Source organism: Podarcis liolepis, assembly GCF_965112155.1.
Source record: "Podarcis liolepis genome assembly, chromosome: 9".
Lineage (NCBI taxonomy): Eukaryota > Metazoa > Chordata > Lepidosauria > Squamata > Lacertidae > Podarcis > Podarcis liolepis.
This window is the reverse complement of record NC_139564.1, coordinates 19,354,421-19,373,593: the sequence shown is the minus strand read 5'-3', so window position 1 is coordinate 19,373,593 and position 19,173 is coordinate 19,354,421. Positions and strand designations below refer to the sequence as shown.

At 41.5% G+C, this 19,173-nt stretch overlaps 1 protein-coding gene across 3 annotated transcripts in view; it reads left to right on the top strand.

Moving 5' to 3' along the window:
* The window catches only part of UNC5C (unc-5 netrin receptor C), a 317,114-nt gene that overhangs the window by 174,057 nt on the left and 123,884 nt on the right, over positions 1-19,173 (top strand). For all 3 annotated transcript variants that reach the window (XM_083458645.1, XM_083458646.1, XM_083458644.1), the window contains exon 2: positions 6,493-6,714. In XM_083458645.1, coding sequence (XP_083314771.1) covers positions 6,493-6,714 — 222 coding nt within the window. The remainder of the gene's footprint in view (positions 1-6,492; positions 6,715-19,173) is intronic.

Sequence of the window (19,173 nt, the reverse complement as noted above, 5' to 3'; positions counted from 1 at the left end):
AAAATACTCAGAACATGAAAAAAGCTCATTGTACTGAATTCATACTATTATTTTTACCATTAACGTTTGCCTTTTTTGCTGTCTATTTTATTGTTTACTAAAATACCATGACAAAAAAACTTAACATGGTGGTTATGGCATTTGTAGTAGATTGCAGGCCTGGAACTCCTAGGAATGGGAATCAGTATGTAGATTAGCAGAAAAAGGCCAGAAAAATAGGAGGTGTGAGTTGAACTCCTCCTGAATCGAGTTTGGAATAGGGTGGCTTGTGCTAGCATAAATTACACCAGCATAAGTTACATTGACTTTCTATTGTTAGTGTTCCTTTGTACATAAATGTTAGACTACAATGCTCCTGTTGGGTCTTTAAATATAGCAACAACTGGACTCCTTGGTTCTTTTGTCTAGAGTTTGCTCTCTTTTCTTCCCTCTCTACTATAAGGCCTGTGATGGATTAGTAAATGGATAACCCAGGGCATTCTGGAACACTGGATAGAATGAAAATGGATTTACTAGAAACGTTAAAAGTATTCTTAACATTTTGAGCTTTGGAAACAGGCTGAGGCTGCATTCCAGAGAGGGCCCAAGATACTTTGTTGCCTGAGGCAGAAAATCCAAAAGACACCTCAAATGTAACAATAGCATTTATCCCTATTAGCCGTGTCCTAAAATCCACTCCCTTGATGGCCTGTACTGTGGTTACGTGAAACTAAGCAAACTGTGCTAGGTGCATTCTCCTTATTGCCTTTCTGCATTTACTTTGTGTTTTTAAGAACTCAGTGCTCAGCCCCAAGAAGACTGTGGTCAGTGAAGTCCTGGGAAAGCATTTTGGTTGTGCTTCCTAGAACGGAAGTGGCTGTGCCAGTGTGGTAAAGCGGTTTCAGTTTATTTCTTCTCTCTACTCTGCCTTATTCCCACTTGCTGATCCAGTTACATTGAAGTGCCCCACTGAAATCATTCAAGCATGCCAGAATGTAAGTGTTAATCTTCACAGTGCTTGCTGACCAAAATGAGAGACTCCTTTTGCCCTGCAGTGTTCTTGTGAATCCCGGATGTATATGTGTCCCGATGTAGTTAATGGTGAGGGAGAAGCCCCCTGTTCATGTACAAAGACTGTTCAGTTATCATTTCATTTACAAGGAAAGCAGGTTTCTGCCTTAGCTCTTATTCAGGTGAGTTGAATTAATGCTCCACATTTTGTGGATTATAGCAAGGCTATCACACAGCAACAGTGAGATACGAGGGCACATTTTGACTGTGCTTAAGCATGCCTAGGTTGTGATTTGCTCTCCCCCACGCACCCACCGTTATAGCTGTTTATCTAAGGTATATACAGAAACAGAACTTGTAAAGACATAGTTTGTCTGCCTGGGAGAAAAGGAAATAACGTTTTGTGCTCTTGCTTCAGGAGATCTAATCGCATCTGAGAACCCAGAAAAGCACAAACCGAGTTTCCCGCATTGATTCCATCAGTCTGATAAGGCTGTGCCTATTACTCCTTAGTGGTGTGCAGCAGATGTGTAGGCTAGAGACCTGGAATGCTGATGGAGATGAGAATGTTCCATCTGATTGTTTGGGTGCTTTTTTCGTAGGGTGTAGAAAAATCCAATCATTGTTCCATTATTAGGCATTCTCTTCTGCACAGCTATTATCTTGGTGAATAATGAAAAATGTAAACCCCGCAAATGAATGAGAACATGCTTGTCTGAAAAACATTTTGAGGCAAATGTGTAAAATGAATGCCATTCTCTTCTCAGCAATGCTGCGTGGGTGGTTGTTTTATCACAGTGCAATCTTACTTCTATGTCTACTCAAAAGTAGGCAAAGGTAAGGTAAGGTAAAGGACCCCTGGATGGTTAAGTCCAGTCAAAGGCGACTGTGGGGTGAGGCACTCATCTCGCTTCAAGCCAAGGGAGCCAGCGTTTGTCCACAGGCAGCAAAAGTAACCACCCTTGAATTCAATAGGCCCTACTCCCAGGAAAGTGGGTAAAGGATTGCAGGCTTGATCTCTCAAAGAACAAAGTAAAATATGTTGTCAGGGAAAGGTCCTTATTTGAAACAAGGCTCTTTGTCAGAGATCTATATATCACAAATCTGGAACTTTAAGTACAGCAGAGAAATTCTAGTTTACTCTTTGATAGCACGGTTATGAACATTATCTTCAGTAAATGTGTTGGGAGCTCTCAATGAAAAACAATACTTTTTTTGCACTCGCCAGGAATTAGCAAGGCAATACTTGTTTAATTATAAAACATATGCCTACTTTGTTAGTTTCCATCTGTCTCTTTGCTGATTTGCAATTAAATGACCAGAAGAAAAAGATGTGCCCTGAGGCTATGGGGGGGGATGACTCATCTCTAATGGTTACACTTTATACTTTGTTTTTGTGCATGTGTGTATGTGAGGTCTCACAATCTTCTTCTTTCTGCTTGCATCTTTGAAAAGTATTTGGGGATGCAAGCACAAAATGGCTAAAGAGAGGGTGGGGTAGATGTAAAGAAGGCAATTGAAAATCAGCAACACATACACACATACATCAGTTTAAACCATGGTATGGTAAGTTCCCCATTGATACTACGCCATATGCTTCCAAAACAAATCCAAAATCTGCAAATCAGGCAGAGTGTTCATATTTGATAATGATCATATTGATTTTTAATCAGCATTGAAACGCCTCCTTTCACTCATTTTGCTAGATCACACAAAATGCTTCGCCAGACCTTGACTCACCAAGCTGCTGTGAATGTGTGGACACATACTTACTGAGGAGAGAGCTTAGCCATGATTCCCAGTTCGAGCAACATGCTAAACCAAACTTTGGCTTAATTTAGGTCACATTCACACTATACATTTAAAGCAATATTAAACCACTTTAAATGGTAAGATTTCACCTAAGGAATCATGGGAGCTGTAGTTTGTCAAGTGTTCTGAGAGTTGTTAGGAGACCTTTTGCCTTCTCATAGAACTACAATTTCAAGAGTTGTTTGAACCCTCTTCCCAGGGAACTCTTGAGATCCTTGGCCTAAGTTGTTTAGGACTCCAATAACTCTTTTGGCAATGTGTAAAGAGACCCTGGTACCTTAGTTCAATTAAAGGAAAATGTTGAGGTCAAATTGGTGTTTCCTCAGGGATTTAGTAGGAAGCAAAAAGAGTTTTGTTACAGACTGGTTCAATTTTTCAGGGACGTTTCAGCCTTTCTGCAGCTTTTTTACCGGTTTTGGGGGGGGGGGCATTTCCAATTCTTTACCATACTACTCCCAGTAGTGGTGCGACTGTATGCAGCAACATGAATTTATTGCTTTTTTAATTTTTTTAAAAATGATTTGATTGCAAAAAGAGTTAAATACAGTGTTTTAAATGACAGTACTTTTTTATTGATTTGTGTTTCATAAACAGTTAAATACTGTGCTTTTAAATGACTGTGGAAAGGTTTGCATTCTTCTAATACAGTTTGAGAGGCTCCGGAGGTCCATGAAACCTCAAACCCTCTTGATTTACCTACATCCAATAAAGACATGGTGTAACTCTAGCTATGGAGATAGATATCGTGGTAGCAATCTATCCAATCCCTTTCATCTGTCATTGTTCTTTCTTTATCTGTCTGTCTACAAAAGCTGTGGCTGGAGGAAGAGTCTTTCATATCCTCTGTAATTCTGGACACAGGAAAATATAGGTATATCTAGTGTAAAGAAAGGTAGTTGACTGACATTTAATCTTCATGAAGACTGACACGAAGGGGAGAGCTAACCTTCTGCAGTATTTCTAGTTTGATATTCTGTGGCGCTTTTATTGATCATCTCCGGCGTCGGTCACTGCCTATAACGATAACTGCTTCAGAGGCAGAAAAGAGGAGATTGAATAAGGCCTTCAGGACTGTCAGCTTCTTACTGATAGATCTGTCAATAGTTACTGCTCCCTCATCCTTTTACCACTGTGAGAACTGTTTGTCTTGGGCATCTTGGATACTCTTGCATATTGACGCTAGAGTTTAAAGCCAGCAGGATGAGCTTTTCCCTGCGAATCACTGTGATTTTCCCCTTTAAAGAACAGAATGGTTGTTGTTGTTGTTGTTTTAAGATTCTAACAAAGGAGAATGATGAGGCTGTCTGAAAATTAGTTCATTCCCAGCAGTTTAGGTCAGTTTAGTTCAGTGAAAGGAATTACCATACTGATGTAAGAAGCTGAAGTTGATTATGAGATCACAGAGCAGGAGGATTATGGTTAACTTATTTGGGTTCATTGAAATGGGTCTGTGATGTCAGCTCACTTCCGAATTGCAAATCCCTGTGCATAATTCTCAAAGCAACCAAAGGAAATTATGAGTTCATAATTGAATCTGGATTCCAGTCATGGTGAGTGGTAGTCATTGTGAAGGGTAACAGATGTTCATCCTATGTTTATCGATGACCCTCGCTCTGCAGCCTACCTGTAGTTATGACTCAATCCAATGCTGGTATCATACCTATCCATGCTGATCAGGCTAACCTGAGCTATCCTGGGAGCCAAATACAGAAAAGAGGATTCATTAACAGTACAGTGGTACCTCTGGTTAAGAACTTAATTTGTTCCGGAGGTCCATTCTTAACCTGAAACTGTTCTTAACATGAGGTACCACTTTAGCTAATGGGGCCTCCCACTGCCACTGCGCCGCTGCTGTATGATTTCTGTTCTCATCCTGAAGCAAAGTTCTTAACCCGTGGTACTATTTCTGGGTTAGTGGAGTCTGTAACCTGAAGCGTCTATAACCTGAAGCGTCTGTAACCTGAGGTACCACTGTAAACGGCACACTGTCTTCACTGTGGTTGCAGCCAAAGTTAAACAAACCCTACTGCTTGTCTCATTGCTCTCATTGGATGATTTTGGCTTCTGTAGGAGCTTTTACACCTGTATTACCTGAGATGGGTTTTATGGATGCAGTCTCAGCGGATAAAGAAGGATGTAGTTCAGGAATCTGCTTTGCATGCAGAAGGTTCCTGGGTTCAATTCTCAGAATTTCTAGATAGGACTGGGAAAGATTAAATGATACTGAGCAATATGGGCCCAGTATAAGACAGCTTCCCTTGGCCCAGTGAGCTTGGGCTGGATTCAACTGTCCCATCACACTCCCTGCCCCATGCACCCCCCCCACCTCCCCCAAATCCATTTTGGAAGGCAGAACAGTGTGAGTCGGGAGAAGCATAAATGGTTGCACTGATGGAACAATATTCTTTTTGCTACATTGAATTCTACGCATCAGCTCCAGAGACCTTAACCAGCATTATTCTCAGTTGATTCAGGAAAGGCCCACAGTAGGCTTCCATAGGTGTATAAGTGTCAGGGAACTGCCATCGGAAGGAAGGGAGGTGAAAGGGCTCACACAGGTTGGGAGAGACTCAGCAGCTGAAGAGGGAACCAGTAGGGGGAGAGGAGGTGAGCTGAGGGAAAGTGAGCTGGAGGGATGGCTCAGAGACACTTCCAGCAAAAACAGTGGGGAGGTTTCAGGACCTCCTGTAGGGACACCCACTCCTCGCCGGAAACTGTCACGCAGAGAGTCCAGAAGATGCGTTTCCGTTAAGGAGCTTTTATGTTGGAAGCGATTCCGAAAGCAACCACTGTCGGAATCTGCCAGCGACTGACGGAGCCATGTTTGAAGGGCTCCGTTACAGACAGAGGTTTGCAAACTTGACCAAACTCTGAGGGACTTGGATTTTATGCACAAGCAGCTCATCGTCCCATCACAATAAGTAACCCGCATGATCTTGGTCTCATTCTTCTCAGTTTCTATTAAATCATTGTTTTTGAGGGTTCGGCTAGGCCAAATTTGTAATCAGTAGGCACCAATCTTGCATATAATGCCACCTAGACTATGGTTTAAGATTAAAATTTGCATTTAATTCCTCATATGGTAGAAGAATATAATCTTCAGCTATGAGATCTTTGATGGTGAGCAGAGATTAACCCAAACATACCACATAAATGGCCTTTTGCCTGTAAGTCAGTCAGCTACTCCATACAGCAAAAAGATAAGTGTTTTGATCAATGTTAAACAACTTAATACAACCCTGCAAAGCCATCGTACTCCTGTTATCATTATTATAGAAACACTTACATTATTAAGATACTGAGAAATCAATGCTGCTCAGCAAGGAAGAGGCCACATGTAGAAGTATTCCAGATGTACACATCGAATCCATCTAAACAGGTAAATCTCATTGTCACCAGTATTGTAACTGTGTGTTAATAGAGCCTGCTGTTGGGAAAAATTGAATGCGCCCGCTTGAAAGGATAGCTGCAGTTTTGTCATAATGATTCCCCCGAAAACTGTCTTAAAATCAGCTATATCTTTTATTCGAAACACTCATAGGGCAATCTTCTAAGAATATGTATCATTCATGTAAGGATTGCCATCTCTATTTTCTTCTTGTAGTGAAAGCTGAAAAACAGCTTTCAAGTTCAGATTCAATTTTATTTAACAGCTTGTTAATGTTTCCCTTCCAACTTCTTTTCTTGCAGATGATGACTTTTTTCATGAGCTCCCAGAAACCTTCCCTTCGGATCCTCCAGAGCCACTTCCTCACTTCCTCATTGAGCCTGAAGAGGCCTACATCGTGAAGAACAAACCGGTGAACCTGTACTGTAAAGCTAGCCCTGCCACCCAGATCTACTTCAAATGCAACAGTGAATGGGTCCACCAGAAAGACCATGTGGTAGATGAAAGAGTTGATGAAACATCTGGTGAGTTGTTATTGTTTTGAGAAAATGTACTAATGGCTATGTTGGATAAATTATTTAAAATATAATTGCATAAGTAATCTCTCTTTACTGTACTGCTGGAAAAACAAAACGTCTCCTGAGTTGTCCTTCATCATAACTTGGTGGTGAAAACAGACAGCAGGGGAAATCCTAAAATCTGATACCATGACACACCATGACATACAGGTAATGTTAGCTCTCAACAAATACTGATGAGTAAGAAGAATAGGATACAGAATGCTGACCATATTATAACCTAATCTCTATGGTTTATCTGATAGAATTAAAATGCAGATATGCAGTCATCATATATGCATCAGGCAAACAGTATCAGATGCATGTAAAAGGATTTCCTTGATGTAAAATGTGGATTTTTATCAGCCTAGTGTACATGTCATTTCTGCATATGTGTGTGTGTGTCAACAGGACAGTGATCACTGCATAAATCTTGGGCATTCATGTGTCTAACCTTCATTTATTGGTCTATGCCAAACAGACTTTGTACAAAGACTTGAGTCAAGCAAATCTATATACCCAGTTTTCTCATGTACATAACATGTATTTGAAAAGGTCGCTCTCACATGTTCAGTCAACATATGGAGGTTAGGCACACCATAGTATGAAACTTGCCACAGTAATTGAGTTCTTCCCACATTCATTGGGAAAAATTACTACTGTACTGGGTTACATGTGGTTTGATTCAAGTGTGCAGTTTGAGACTGAATGCACAGGCAGACATTACGTTCCACGTCCATTCAGGATGATGAATGCATGCACAACATAACAACTGCATAGGGCTCAAGGCTCCCATTGACTTCATTGACCACATTTAATATCTTGAAAAAATCTAAGAGACTTAGAAAACATCCCATGGGCCATAAACATATTTGTGTCAATGATATGATTCCTCTTGTTTTGAAAGATTAGTAATCAATATACTTTGGGTCACATACAAGATAGAGAGAAGTGGAGCTTAGTGCTGTCTGACAGCAATGAAAAATAACTGGCTAGCAAGGAAGGTGATTTCTTTCATAAGGGAATTGTACCAGCACTTGGCCTAATTACTCAGAAAAAATAATTCCACCAGATGCCTTAGAAGTCTCATGTGAATTGGGCTTTATTTGTGCACAATTTGAGAATAGGAAAGCAGTGAGGTGTTGCAGTGGGGCAATCACTTAAGTTAAACTGGAGCAGGGAAAACCCAATACCATTTTAGAAGTAGAAGAAACAGATAAATTAGCACAACTGCAATGGTTAGGAAATTGTCTTATTCATTCATGCACACATACACGCATGCACACATATCTAGGCCTGGTTTGCCCATCACAGCAGACCAAGCTTTGCCTTACCAGGACCATGCAAATATTCTGGCTCCATACAGGAGCTAACCCCTGCTGTTCTCATTTTAGCACAGCAACACAACCGAGCCAAGGTTTGGCATAGCATGCTGTGTGAACCCCAGATCATGGCTGAAGTCTTTCCTCTGTAACCACAGTCTATAGCCATGGTTTGTCCTATGGTTACAGATCATGGTTAACCATGATCCAGGTTGGGATGACATGCCATATGGTGCAATGCTAGAAGGACTGGGGAAAGGAGCTAAGCAGGTGCCTGTTCCTCTCTGGGAGCTCACCATGTTTGTGCAATTTTGGTAAAACATAGTTTTGTTTACCATGATGTGCAAATAAGGCCATAGAGAAAGGAAGAGCGAGTTGGACGGATAGGCATGGATATACACAAATGCACACATATTAATTCCATGTTGGCATTTAGATGCCAGGCCCAGGTGGTCCCAGTTAATAATGAGTGTAAAAATTATGTTCCTCTATGCAAATTCAAGTAGTTTCCCTCTTCTCGATCCAAATCCAAGAGGTTTTGCCTATGTAATATAACTCAGCAGTGCTGTGTTGTGCATAACAGCCTTTTTGGCTGTGCCACATTTGAAAGCAAAGCAATAAATCAAGATTATGCAGCATTTTAGTGTGCTTGTAGATGCTGTTTTATTTATTTTTCTCAATGATGCTTAAGTTCTTAATAAACCGGCTTGTAAATAGCTGTCTAACCTCACATAAGTGTTTACCAGTGAAAGAAGATTAAATTCACATTTCTCCTTCCTGTCAGTATATCTGCATCAACGCTCAAGTAACAGGAAGCAAAGCTCATGTTAAATTGCTTCTGAAATGCCAGTTTTGAACCAGATTTTCTTCTAAGTCCTCCAATAGCAAGCAATGACAAGGGAAACAAGACAAGCAAGTAGTAAAATGCATGTGTGAATGGCAAAATCTGATCATGCATTCTATCCTAAAAGGCAGGTGTTAGCCAGAGATTACAGGGATGAAGGACCAGGAATGTGAAATAAAGGCATAATGTTCAAATGTACTTGGCACAGCAACTTATCTGGGATTGTAAAAGGTAAAGAGATAAGGAGAGAGAAAGAGAGAGAAATCCGCTACGGGCTGTAAAGGATTACATGTTCATGAACTCAGAAGCACTGTAAGGGCCAAGCCAGATGAAATTGGTGCAGTAGCTTGTGTTCATTCCTGTGTGTGTCAGAGTGTATTTGAAAGAGAAAGAGAGGGAGAAATAGAGAATGAAAGAATGAGCGTATTTTGTCACTGATCAATACAGCAGCAGAGCTGTATATTCTATTTCAGCTATGACTGACGATGCAGAAGTTCTAGAGAGAGTGTGCCTTAGTTATCCCAAATCCCATTGAGAATAACTAGAAATATATGTCCTTTGAGGCCCAATTATTTTAACAAAAAGAATCTTATACCCACTTGCTGACTAAAGGTTGAAAGTTAATATCAATATAAGTCTTGTAAAGTGCGGTGCTTAAAAATATGCCTGAGTATATTAGACCAGACTGTGTTCCATGGGTATCCTCCAGAGTATTGACCTCTAGTGTTAAAACATCTTATTACTAGAAGTGCAACTGGAGAGGTTGGGCAAGTTATCTTGCAAGATTTGCCCAGCTTTAGCTTGCTCCGCATTGCCCTCTGACATTAATGAAGCTAAGTTCACCACTTATCTGACCCATACTTCCTTTCACCTTCTGCAATAGGACTTCGAGCCAGCAGACCCTCCATGTATGTAGCTGCTTTTGCAGCTTTGATGATGACTCAATAAACCAATGTGGAAGCATAGATTATTTTGCAATCATTATAAATTAATCAAAAGAGAGAGAAAGCCCCGTGATCATCTCTCCTTTCTGACTGTTTGTTTTCTTTCGGCATGTTGGATACACTTAACTTCATTTTTTAAAAATGCATTTATTGTAGCAGTGCATATTTTGTGCCAACTAGTTCTGTGCTGCAGCCAATTAACTAATCCAGTTGCTTAAAATGAAGTTCAGCATCTCAGATTTACATAGTAGCCAAAGACATTTTTCTGCCTGAAGCAGAGCCCCAGTAGTTTGCCACCATGCTAGGGGCACTCTAAGAAGCCTTGCTGCATCTTTCACCAATTCCTGTCTTCATTGTATCACCTCAAGCAAGTTTCTTCCACTCTCACCCTGTTAGTACTTCCTAAAATAGGAAGACCCAGCTTGACAGGCTACTTGGCAGCTCAGTCTTGTTTGTGCTTTGAATTTTGTGATAGTCTTGACTCTTAAGAATCTTGTCTAAGGACATCCTAGCCAGAACTACTTGATGGTACAGTTTTGTTGTTGTTGTTGTTTTTTAAATTTACACCCCACCCTTCCTCCCATAGGAGCCCAGGGCAGCCAGCAGACAAATTACAAAACAATTAAAATATCTATAAAAACAATATTAACACAGATGCAGACTGGGAAAAGTCTCTACTTAAGAGATCAAGGTCCTCAGTAGTCATTGAAAAGGTAGTATTTAACAGGAGGGGGTTAATTCCAGAGGGATGGTGCCACATCACCAAAGACCCAATATCTATATTGTGTGGAAAACATCTCCTGATATGATGGTTTCTGCAAGAGGCCTGCAAAGGGCTCCATTGGGTATATAAGGATTAAGACCATTTTTCAAGTTTGTAGCTCATTAGCAGTTAATGCAGTTCATTCACCAGTGGAATAACATTGTGTCGATATCCTGCCACAGTGAACAGTTATCCCGGCACATTTTGCATTAGCTGAAGCTACCAGACCAACCTCAAGGACTGCCCCACATGAAGCTCATTGCAGCAATACCACCTGGACATGGTACAACTACAGTTCTTGTGCTTTTAGGGATATTTTCTTTGGAGCAATGGCCAGACCAAACACATCTGCTGAATGCACAAAATAGTCTGTAAAACCTTACTAAGGCTAAGGATTAGAAGAAACTCTTCAGTTGTGAGATGGTCAGATAACTGCATCAATGCAGTTTTAAGTCAGCCGAGGTTAAACACATAATCAACAGGGCAATAGCAAATAGAAAGTTTTTGGTCAGGAAGCTTAAGTGCATCTGCCAGAATTGCAGGCTGCATGAGCAATAATGCCAAATGCTAGACAAAGATGTTCAAAAACTCTTGCAGTATACATGGTGCAGAATGTATATCCCATTTGTCTTGTCACTGGGTAGCTGTATTTCACAACACCACTATAATTCTCCAGTAACATCATAGCCATAAAATATGGAATGTGGCTTTTCCTACTCAATATGAAGTATCCATGCAGTTTTTCCCCTTTATCATATTTGACATTTAGATTGCTGTCATTTTAAGTGTCTCTCAGGCTTCCCTTCTCCTTCCTTCACATATTTTCTGCTGGCTATTTGAGAACAGAGAGGCTCATAAGCAGCATTATTAAAAGCATGGCTTTGCAGCTTCTAAATCAAGCTTTTTTAAAAAAGGGGGGGGGAGGCCCAGGCCTTCAGTGGATGAAGAACAAACACAAGGGAGCAAGTCCCTTGTGGTCATATTTACCAGAAGAGCAAAACGTCCCATTTTACATTTGAAAACAAACAAGCACCTTAAATGGAAAAAAGTAGCACACATTGAAGCTTCAGAATAGCACAGATATTGGTAGGTTACAAGTAATCCAAAATGCCAGATATTTCAGATGTTTATAATTTTCATAATTTGCTAATGCAATGCCTTCAAGGAAGCTTCCTGACCTTTCAGTTTGGTGTTACTCAGCCAGAAACACGGGAGTACTAGAATTACCATTCCCTAATCAACGATGCTGTTGTATGAAATTCCCCTTCATCATCATTTCTAGGACACACTATCCACTGGTGCTGGTACTGACTCTGTTTTGTACATTAGTAGATAAATTTGTGTTAGGTAAATATACTGATTTTCCAGAGACCAACAAATTATGACTGCACAGAAACATGCAAGCCCGAAGTTAGGTTTCAGATTTGGACTCCAGCATCCCTTCACCATGCAGGTGGCACTGTGGGTTAAACCACAGAGCTTAGGACTTGCTGATCAGAAGGTCGGCGGTTTGAATCCCCGCGACGGAGTGAGCTCCCATTGCTCAGTCCCTGCTCCTGCCCATCTAGCAGTTCGAAAGCACCTCAAAGTGCAAATAGATAAATAGGTACCGCTCTGGTGGGAAGGTAAACGGCGTTTCCGTGCGCTGCTCTGGTTCACCAGAAGCAGCTTATTCATGCTGGCCACATGACCCGGAAGCTGTACACCAGCTCCCTTGGCCAATAAAGCAAGATGAGCGCCGCAACCCCAGAGTCGGCCACGACTGGACCTAACGGTCAGGGGTCCCTTTACCTTTATCCCTTCTTCACTACTCTACAGCAGGAGCATGGCATTAGCAACAGCATTTTAAAAAATGTAATCTAGAGGTAACCTAAATTGGCAAGCTTTTTCCAGTATTACCTTCCCACCATCATATGTGAACTCAGAACTGTGCAGTTCACCACTGTAGCATCTCTCAACCCAGATGGGAGGCAGAGAAAGAGGTAGGCCAAAGAGGAGGGGCTGGATCATTGGTAACTGAGGGCGACTCCTGTAACTGCCTGAGGTATCAGCCCTCAGTAGGAATCTTTTCGTGACTGTAGGGTGTAGTCCAAACAGGCCATGTGAAGGCTGGGGCATCAAGGCTGCAATGATCAAAGCTTCAAAAAGTCAGAGGCAGGGTCCATACAGAATAAGCCCATCAGGGTCTGAGGCAGTAGTAGTGATGACAGGTTCAGTCAAAAGGTCAACATCCATATGAAGCTGGATTAGGCAAGGCAAGGATCACATGTCTGCTGCTGCTGTTATTTCTCCTTGTAACAATGAATTGCTCAGTTGCTCAGGCAAGGCTTTATTGACCTCCAAGAACCATGGTTAACCTGTGGGCTCTGGAATTCATAGAGTTTTGCAGGAGTGGCAGACCACTGGTGGTGCAGGGGTTAAGGCTCCAAGTCCTGATGATTTGAGATATATGCACCCCTGCTGCATTACAATGAAACATGGGAAATATGACCACATCAGATTTAGGAGCGTGAGATGAGCTGTATAGGAGGATGGTAAAATTGTAAAAAGGCTACGAGGTGGCCCCTGGCCAGAACAACTTGTATAAGTTGCCCTAGGAATGTGCATCCACAGCAAAGATGTCATATAATACAGCCTTCAAGTTCCTTTTCATTTATCAAAAAAACTGTCAAATCAACTGAAGCCTGTTCTTAATTTGCACTGGTAGTGTGGGAGCTATTCCTTCCTATGCTGAGAAGCCTCATATCATGTGAGATATGTCTGCTCCCCATGCCAGTATTGCCCTTCCTGGAGACTGGGACAATGCTGGTACAGGGGAGAGCCACAGAATATACTCCTTTCTGGAGAATATACTCAGTCTGGAGCTGTTTATGTTTCTTTGGAAACATGGGAAGGGCCTATGCTGTGGCAGGGCCCACGCCATCAATGTAATACTAGGAGAGTCCTCAAGAGAAGTAAATCTGAATACTGATTAAATTATCCTCTGGATAGGTTCTGGATTCTTACAATAAAATGTGGGCATTCTTTCACCACTCAATACAGACACATACATCTTACTGCATAGTTGCTTACAAGCTGGTAAGAACCAAATAAATAAATCCCCATTACTTCAGTTCCTGAGTAGCATATTAGCAATCACCACTGAGTAAAGGATAAGTTGTGACCGACTCTGGGGTTCCAGTTGTGACCGACTCTGGGGTTGCAGCGCTCATCTCACTTTATTGGCCGAGGGAGCCGGTGTGCAGGTTCCGGGTCATGTGGCCAGCATGACTAAGTGCTTCTGGCGAACCAGAGCAGCGCACGGAAATGCCGTTTACCTTCCCACCAGAGTGGTACCTATTTATCTACTTGCACTTTGACGTGCTTTCAAACTGCTAGGTTGGCAGGAGCAGGGACCAAGCAATGGGAGCTCACCCCGTTGCAGGGATTCGAACCACCAACCTTCTGATTGGCAAGTTCTAGGCTCTGTGGTTTAACCCACAGTGCCACCCACCTCCCGAGTAAAGGATAGCCTTCATCATTAAAATGTAGACTTGCCTAGCCTTTTTAGGCGGCTGCAAAGACTGTCACAGTCTGGTATGCCCTTTCATCAGTCCTCCTTTTTCTTTTTTTAAGGTAAAGGGGTTTTTTAAAGCACACAGGGCTATCTGTACACCTACATGCATAAGGTACACACATCCTAAATTAAGAGCTTGGCTAACTGCAGACTGCTTCACCATAAGGCTAGCTGTGAATAGAACAAGCATTGAAATTAACAGAGTTGTCAGAATGATAAATGAGGGACAGAGCTGGATAAGCTCACTCCATTCCAGATCTTTCCATTGACCCACTGTCACGGCAATCTCCAAGCAGGACTGAAAGTGTCTAATTCCCATTGACTTCAATATAGATTTTCCAGTAAGTAACCAGCAGGGTTATTGATGCTAGGAAAGGCCTAGATTTTGTGCCATCCCAGTGGAGTCGGTAGGGATTTAATGGCGTGTGTACACAAAGGTGATGCATTTTATTTCACATGTCCAGGTGAAGATTTTCAGAAGATAATTGAACTTGGCCACTACCTTTTCACACTTCTGTTCTGCTGACAACTTGTTTCCCTTTCGAGAGATGTTGCTCCTTGATGGTCAGAAGGTGCATTAAACACTCCTGACTGCTCAGAGACCTGAATGTGCTTAAAATGTGGGAGTAGGTGTTAAATTCCCAGAGCCGCTGTCTGTCTGGAAAAAGTCACTTTTCTTGACAGTGCCCTGGAAAAGAGCTGGGGAGGAGAGAAACCTTTGAGATCGGTTGCTTTCCTTTCCTTTCCTTTCTTTTTCTTTTTTTTTGTGTGTGAAAAATGTCAAGCTTCAAAGTTAGCTGTGAAATTTGATCCCTAACTGACAACAGAAAGGGGGGAGGGGTAGAGTAGTGACTTTAGACATCTACCCTTGTCCTGCTCCTCTGCACTTTATGAACTAAGAAAAATCAAAAACAAGCCTTCAGCAAGGCTCCCTAGTGACCCCTTGTGTCATTTTGCCGATTGTACTTATTCCCACAGTCTCTGACAGTCACTGAACTGTGACACAGCATCAAGATCACGGGAATAAGGCATTTCCACACACACACACACACACCCTCTCATCAAAACAGTATCTCTAAAAGTATGTAGTATAGAAGAATTTTTAAAAATAGAAACTTTTTATTTTCAGAATAATATTTATTTTACTTCATTTGTACCTTGGTTGCACTAGCAGGATGCAACCATATTGTGCAATGTTTTCTTTTGGTCCCAAATGGCTGGATAGAAGTGCTGTTTTTCTTTTCTCTCTCTCTTTTCTCTCTGATTTTCTCAGCTTCCTTTAACAAGTACTAAACGGCCATTATGCTTTCTCAGTGCACATTGAGATTCATCTGCCAGCTCTAAACTGCCACAAAGTGCTTCAGTTTTGCATGAGCACTAAACTGGGACTGGGAAGGATTACCCAGTGCTGAAGGGCTAGATCATTAGAAAAGGGCATGCAAATCCACTGAACCAGGGATGAGAGAGTGCACAGATTTTTCTTTGCGAAGTCTGAACTGCAGTTTATGTAAATCATTAACCTCTGGCAGACTCCCCCCTCCCCCTCCAAGCTTCCTTCCTTCCTCCTTTCCTCTTTTTCTTTCTCTGTCATTTACATGTGGAAATAGATGAAGCCACTCTGGGCTTTCTGTCAAGTGCAAGAATAACTGGTGCCATCACTCTTTGCCACATTTCTCAGCTTGGACCTGGCCTTCCCGTGCTCCTTTTCACTTGTACCAGTCCTTCAAAGCACTGCTAAGGGATCCCTGCATGTGACAATAAAGAGCTACTGAATGACAGGAAGCACAAAGCAGCACAGACAGCTTGTCACAAATGTATTTATGCTCATGAACCGGAGCCCATCTTATTTTAGAAATTATTTAACTCAAGTGTCACTGGAAAGGCATGGGGGCTAAGGCTATAATCCCACCGACAGTCCCTTACTAGGGAAGAAGCTCATCTGAAATAGTTGGTACAATGCGCATGGGGTTGCATTGTAGGTGCCCAGGCCATTGCCTGGGCACCTACCATGCAATAAACAGAGTGTGTTTATATGATTTAAACTACAGCCAACCCTTTCCCAAAGGCTTGAGAATAGGTCGTGGTTAATGAAAAACAAAATTCAGAATTAAGTGCAATTAAATCCAGTAGTTATAAACAGAGCCAGTCTTGCCATTAGGCAAGGTGAGGTGGCCTCAGGCAAAAAAAAAAGTGAACCATTAATTAGCAGAAAATTATTAGTTACTTAATATTATGCACATATCTAAAAACTGTGAGTTCAGCACTCTGCCAGAGGCATAAAACATAACAGTTGTTAATTCCCTCTTTACCAAGGCTGTACCAGATGTTGCTGGACAACAGCTCTCATTGACCTTGATCACTGGAAGTTGCAGTCAAACAACATCTGGAGCGCTAAAAGTGCCCTTACCCTACTCTATCGGAATAAGCATGGTTGACCTTTGAAAGATGCTCAGGCTTCTGCTTTAGAAAGTGTCCAAGGGACTATGAGCTCCATACTTACAGCACTGACAAAAATAACTATAATAAGCAGAGCCTTTCTTTAAGAACATGGTGCATGGATGGTATCATTTAAGGCACTTTGGAGATTCAGTTTGATTCTCACTTGTTCCAGTCCAGATAAGCATCTCCATTTCACATCAGTCCCTTGGATATTGACAATGACTTGCCTAAACCTTGCATTGGTCACAGCTTACGAACTGACCTTGTTATAAGCTTACTTAAGGGACTAGATAAAATTCTACCAAACAGTGGGGGGGAGAGCATATATTTAGAATTGCATATGGAGAACACTGCTGCATCAGAGAACAGCATCCTATTTCTCACAGTGACTAGTTGGGAACTTCCAGGAAGCTTATCAGAAGAGCTTGATTGAGGGCAATAGACTCTCCTACTGTTCACCACCACCACCACCACATCTGGCACTTCCACTTCTGGAGCTTCCATATAGCTTAGGGATGGGAAGCCTGGAGCCCTCCAGATGTTGTTGAGCTATAATTCCCATTGACCACTCTGCCTGGGGCTGATGGGAACTGCAGTCTAACAATAGCTGACTTATGTGGTTTAGCTATTGTGGCCAGAATTGTTCTATCTATATCTATCTATTATCTATCTATCTATCTATCTATCTATCTGTCATTTATCTGTTTTTTATTATTATTAATCAATTAAATTTCTATACCACCCTTCATCAGAGGATTACAGGGCGGTTTACAATATAAAAACACAAAAATACATAGCATAGTAACAAACAAAAATCCCTCCCCATGTTTAAAAGGCCGTATATTGTTTAATTAGTCAAAGGCCTGGGGAAAGGGGAATGATTTTACCTGGCACCTAAAAATATGTAAAGAAGGCGCCAGGTGAGTCTCCCTGGGGAGAGCATTTTACAAATGGGGAGCCACTGCAGTAATTACAGGTAGATCCATCCAAGGTAGTAGCCATCTCTACATCCATTGGCCAAAAGGGATGACATAAAGGAAGGTTATCAGAAGTGCTTGAAGCATTATAATCAGGATAACGTACCCTGCAAGATACACCAATTTCAAATGTATTATTTGTGCAAAACAGTTTTAAAATAAGACATCAGTTTTATATATGAAAGCATAGTTGCTCCAGTTTTGGGATTGTTTTTTTTTTTAAAGAGATCAGGTTCTCAGCCTAAAGCAGAGTGAGAGAAAATTCTGCTAATTGGAACCTGATTGAAAAGTCTAAGCAAAGCCTTCAGGGCTTTGCCTTAAGCATCTGAGTTTTGAAGGAAAATGTATAAATATATCCCCATTGTACATAGCTCTATAATCATTTTACTGTTAACTGCCCATAAAACCTGGTATGTCAAATATTTGTGTCAGAGGAAACTGCCCCATGGTTATTATCTGATGTACCATTTGAAAGAAGTTGTTTGCAATGTTCATCCACATATTGAATTCACTAATAAACCATGCAGATATGTTGTGTATGAGGCATATACGTATATAAAATTATCACCTTCCAGATCAAATGCAGATAGCATTTTTCTTTTTCCTAACCAACATCCCCTTCCCTCCCTCCTCTTTCTATCTTTCTCTCTCTGGCATCTATTTATGTTTAACCTATTTATTAATTTTTGATTCGCAAACACTGCAGAGTATGTGCTTTGAAGTATTTGAACAGAAACACTCTATGGCTGCTTGAGGTCCATATTCGAGAATCCTGTAAACATTTCTTCGAAGAACAGGGATTAACTCTACTTAATATCAAAGGCATGTTTGTTTCCTGTATCTCTCTCTCTCTCTCTCTCTCTCTCTCTCTCTCTCTCTCTCTCTCACACACACACACACACACACACACACACAGACACTTGTTCAGGTCCCACCATGGGAGCAGCTTCACAAAAAGTATGTTGAGTAGTAAATCATAGAGATAGAATCATAGAATAATAGCATTGTAGAGTTTCAAGGGACTGCATGGTTCATCCAGCCCAACCTCCTGCATTGCAGGATAGTTGAACTAGTGGTATGTCAACATTTCAAAAGTGTAATTCCCTTCTGAAAGAGGCTCCCATTTTTCCACTTAATTCTCAGGGCACTTCAGAATTTATTTAGATTTTGAAGGTTGTGGTTTCCACTTGATGTTCCCCAGCAAGCTGCAGCCTCTGTGGCTGGTCATAGGCTTGCTGATCTGGGGGGGGGGGGGAGTCCATGGGAGAAGTTACCTCACAATGTCTTTCCCTGAGCTCTAAGTGTGGGAAGCCCAGGAACTGCAAAGTTCAGAGCTGAGATGAACTGTAGAAAAAAAGGAAAGGCGCCCACAAAACTTCTTTGTCCACCACAAAAGATGAACACAACAAAAATTCCACACTTGACTCAGGAGAATTTCCCCGGGATTTTTTTCTTGCCTTTGATAATTTATTTTCTCACTGATTGATGGAGAGTGGTCAGCAAAAGGATACGGGAGAATTTTTTGACACCGCACTAATTCTAACAGCCCAATCCTATACATGTATGCTTAGAAGGAGGTCT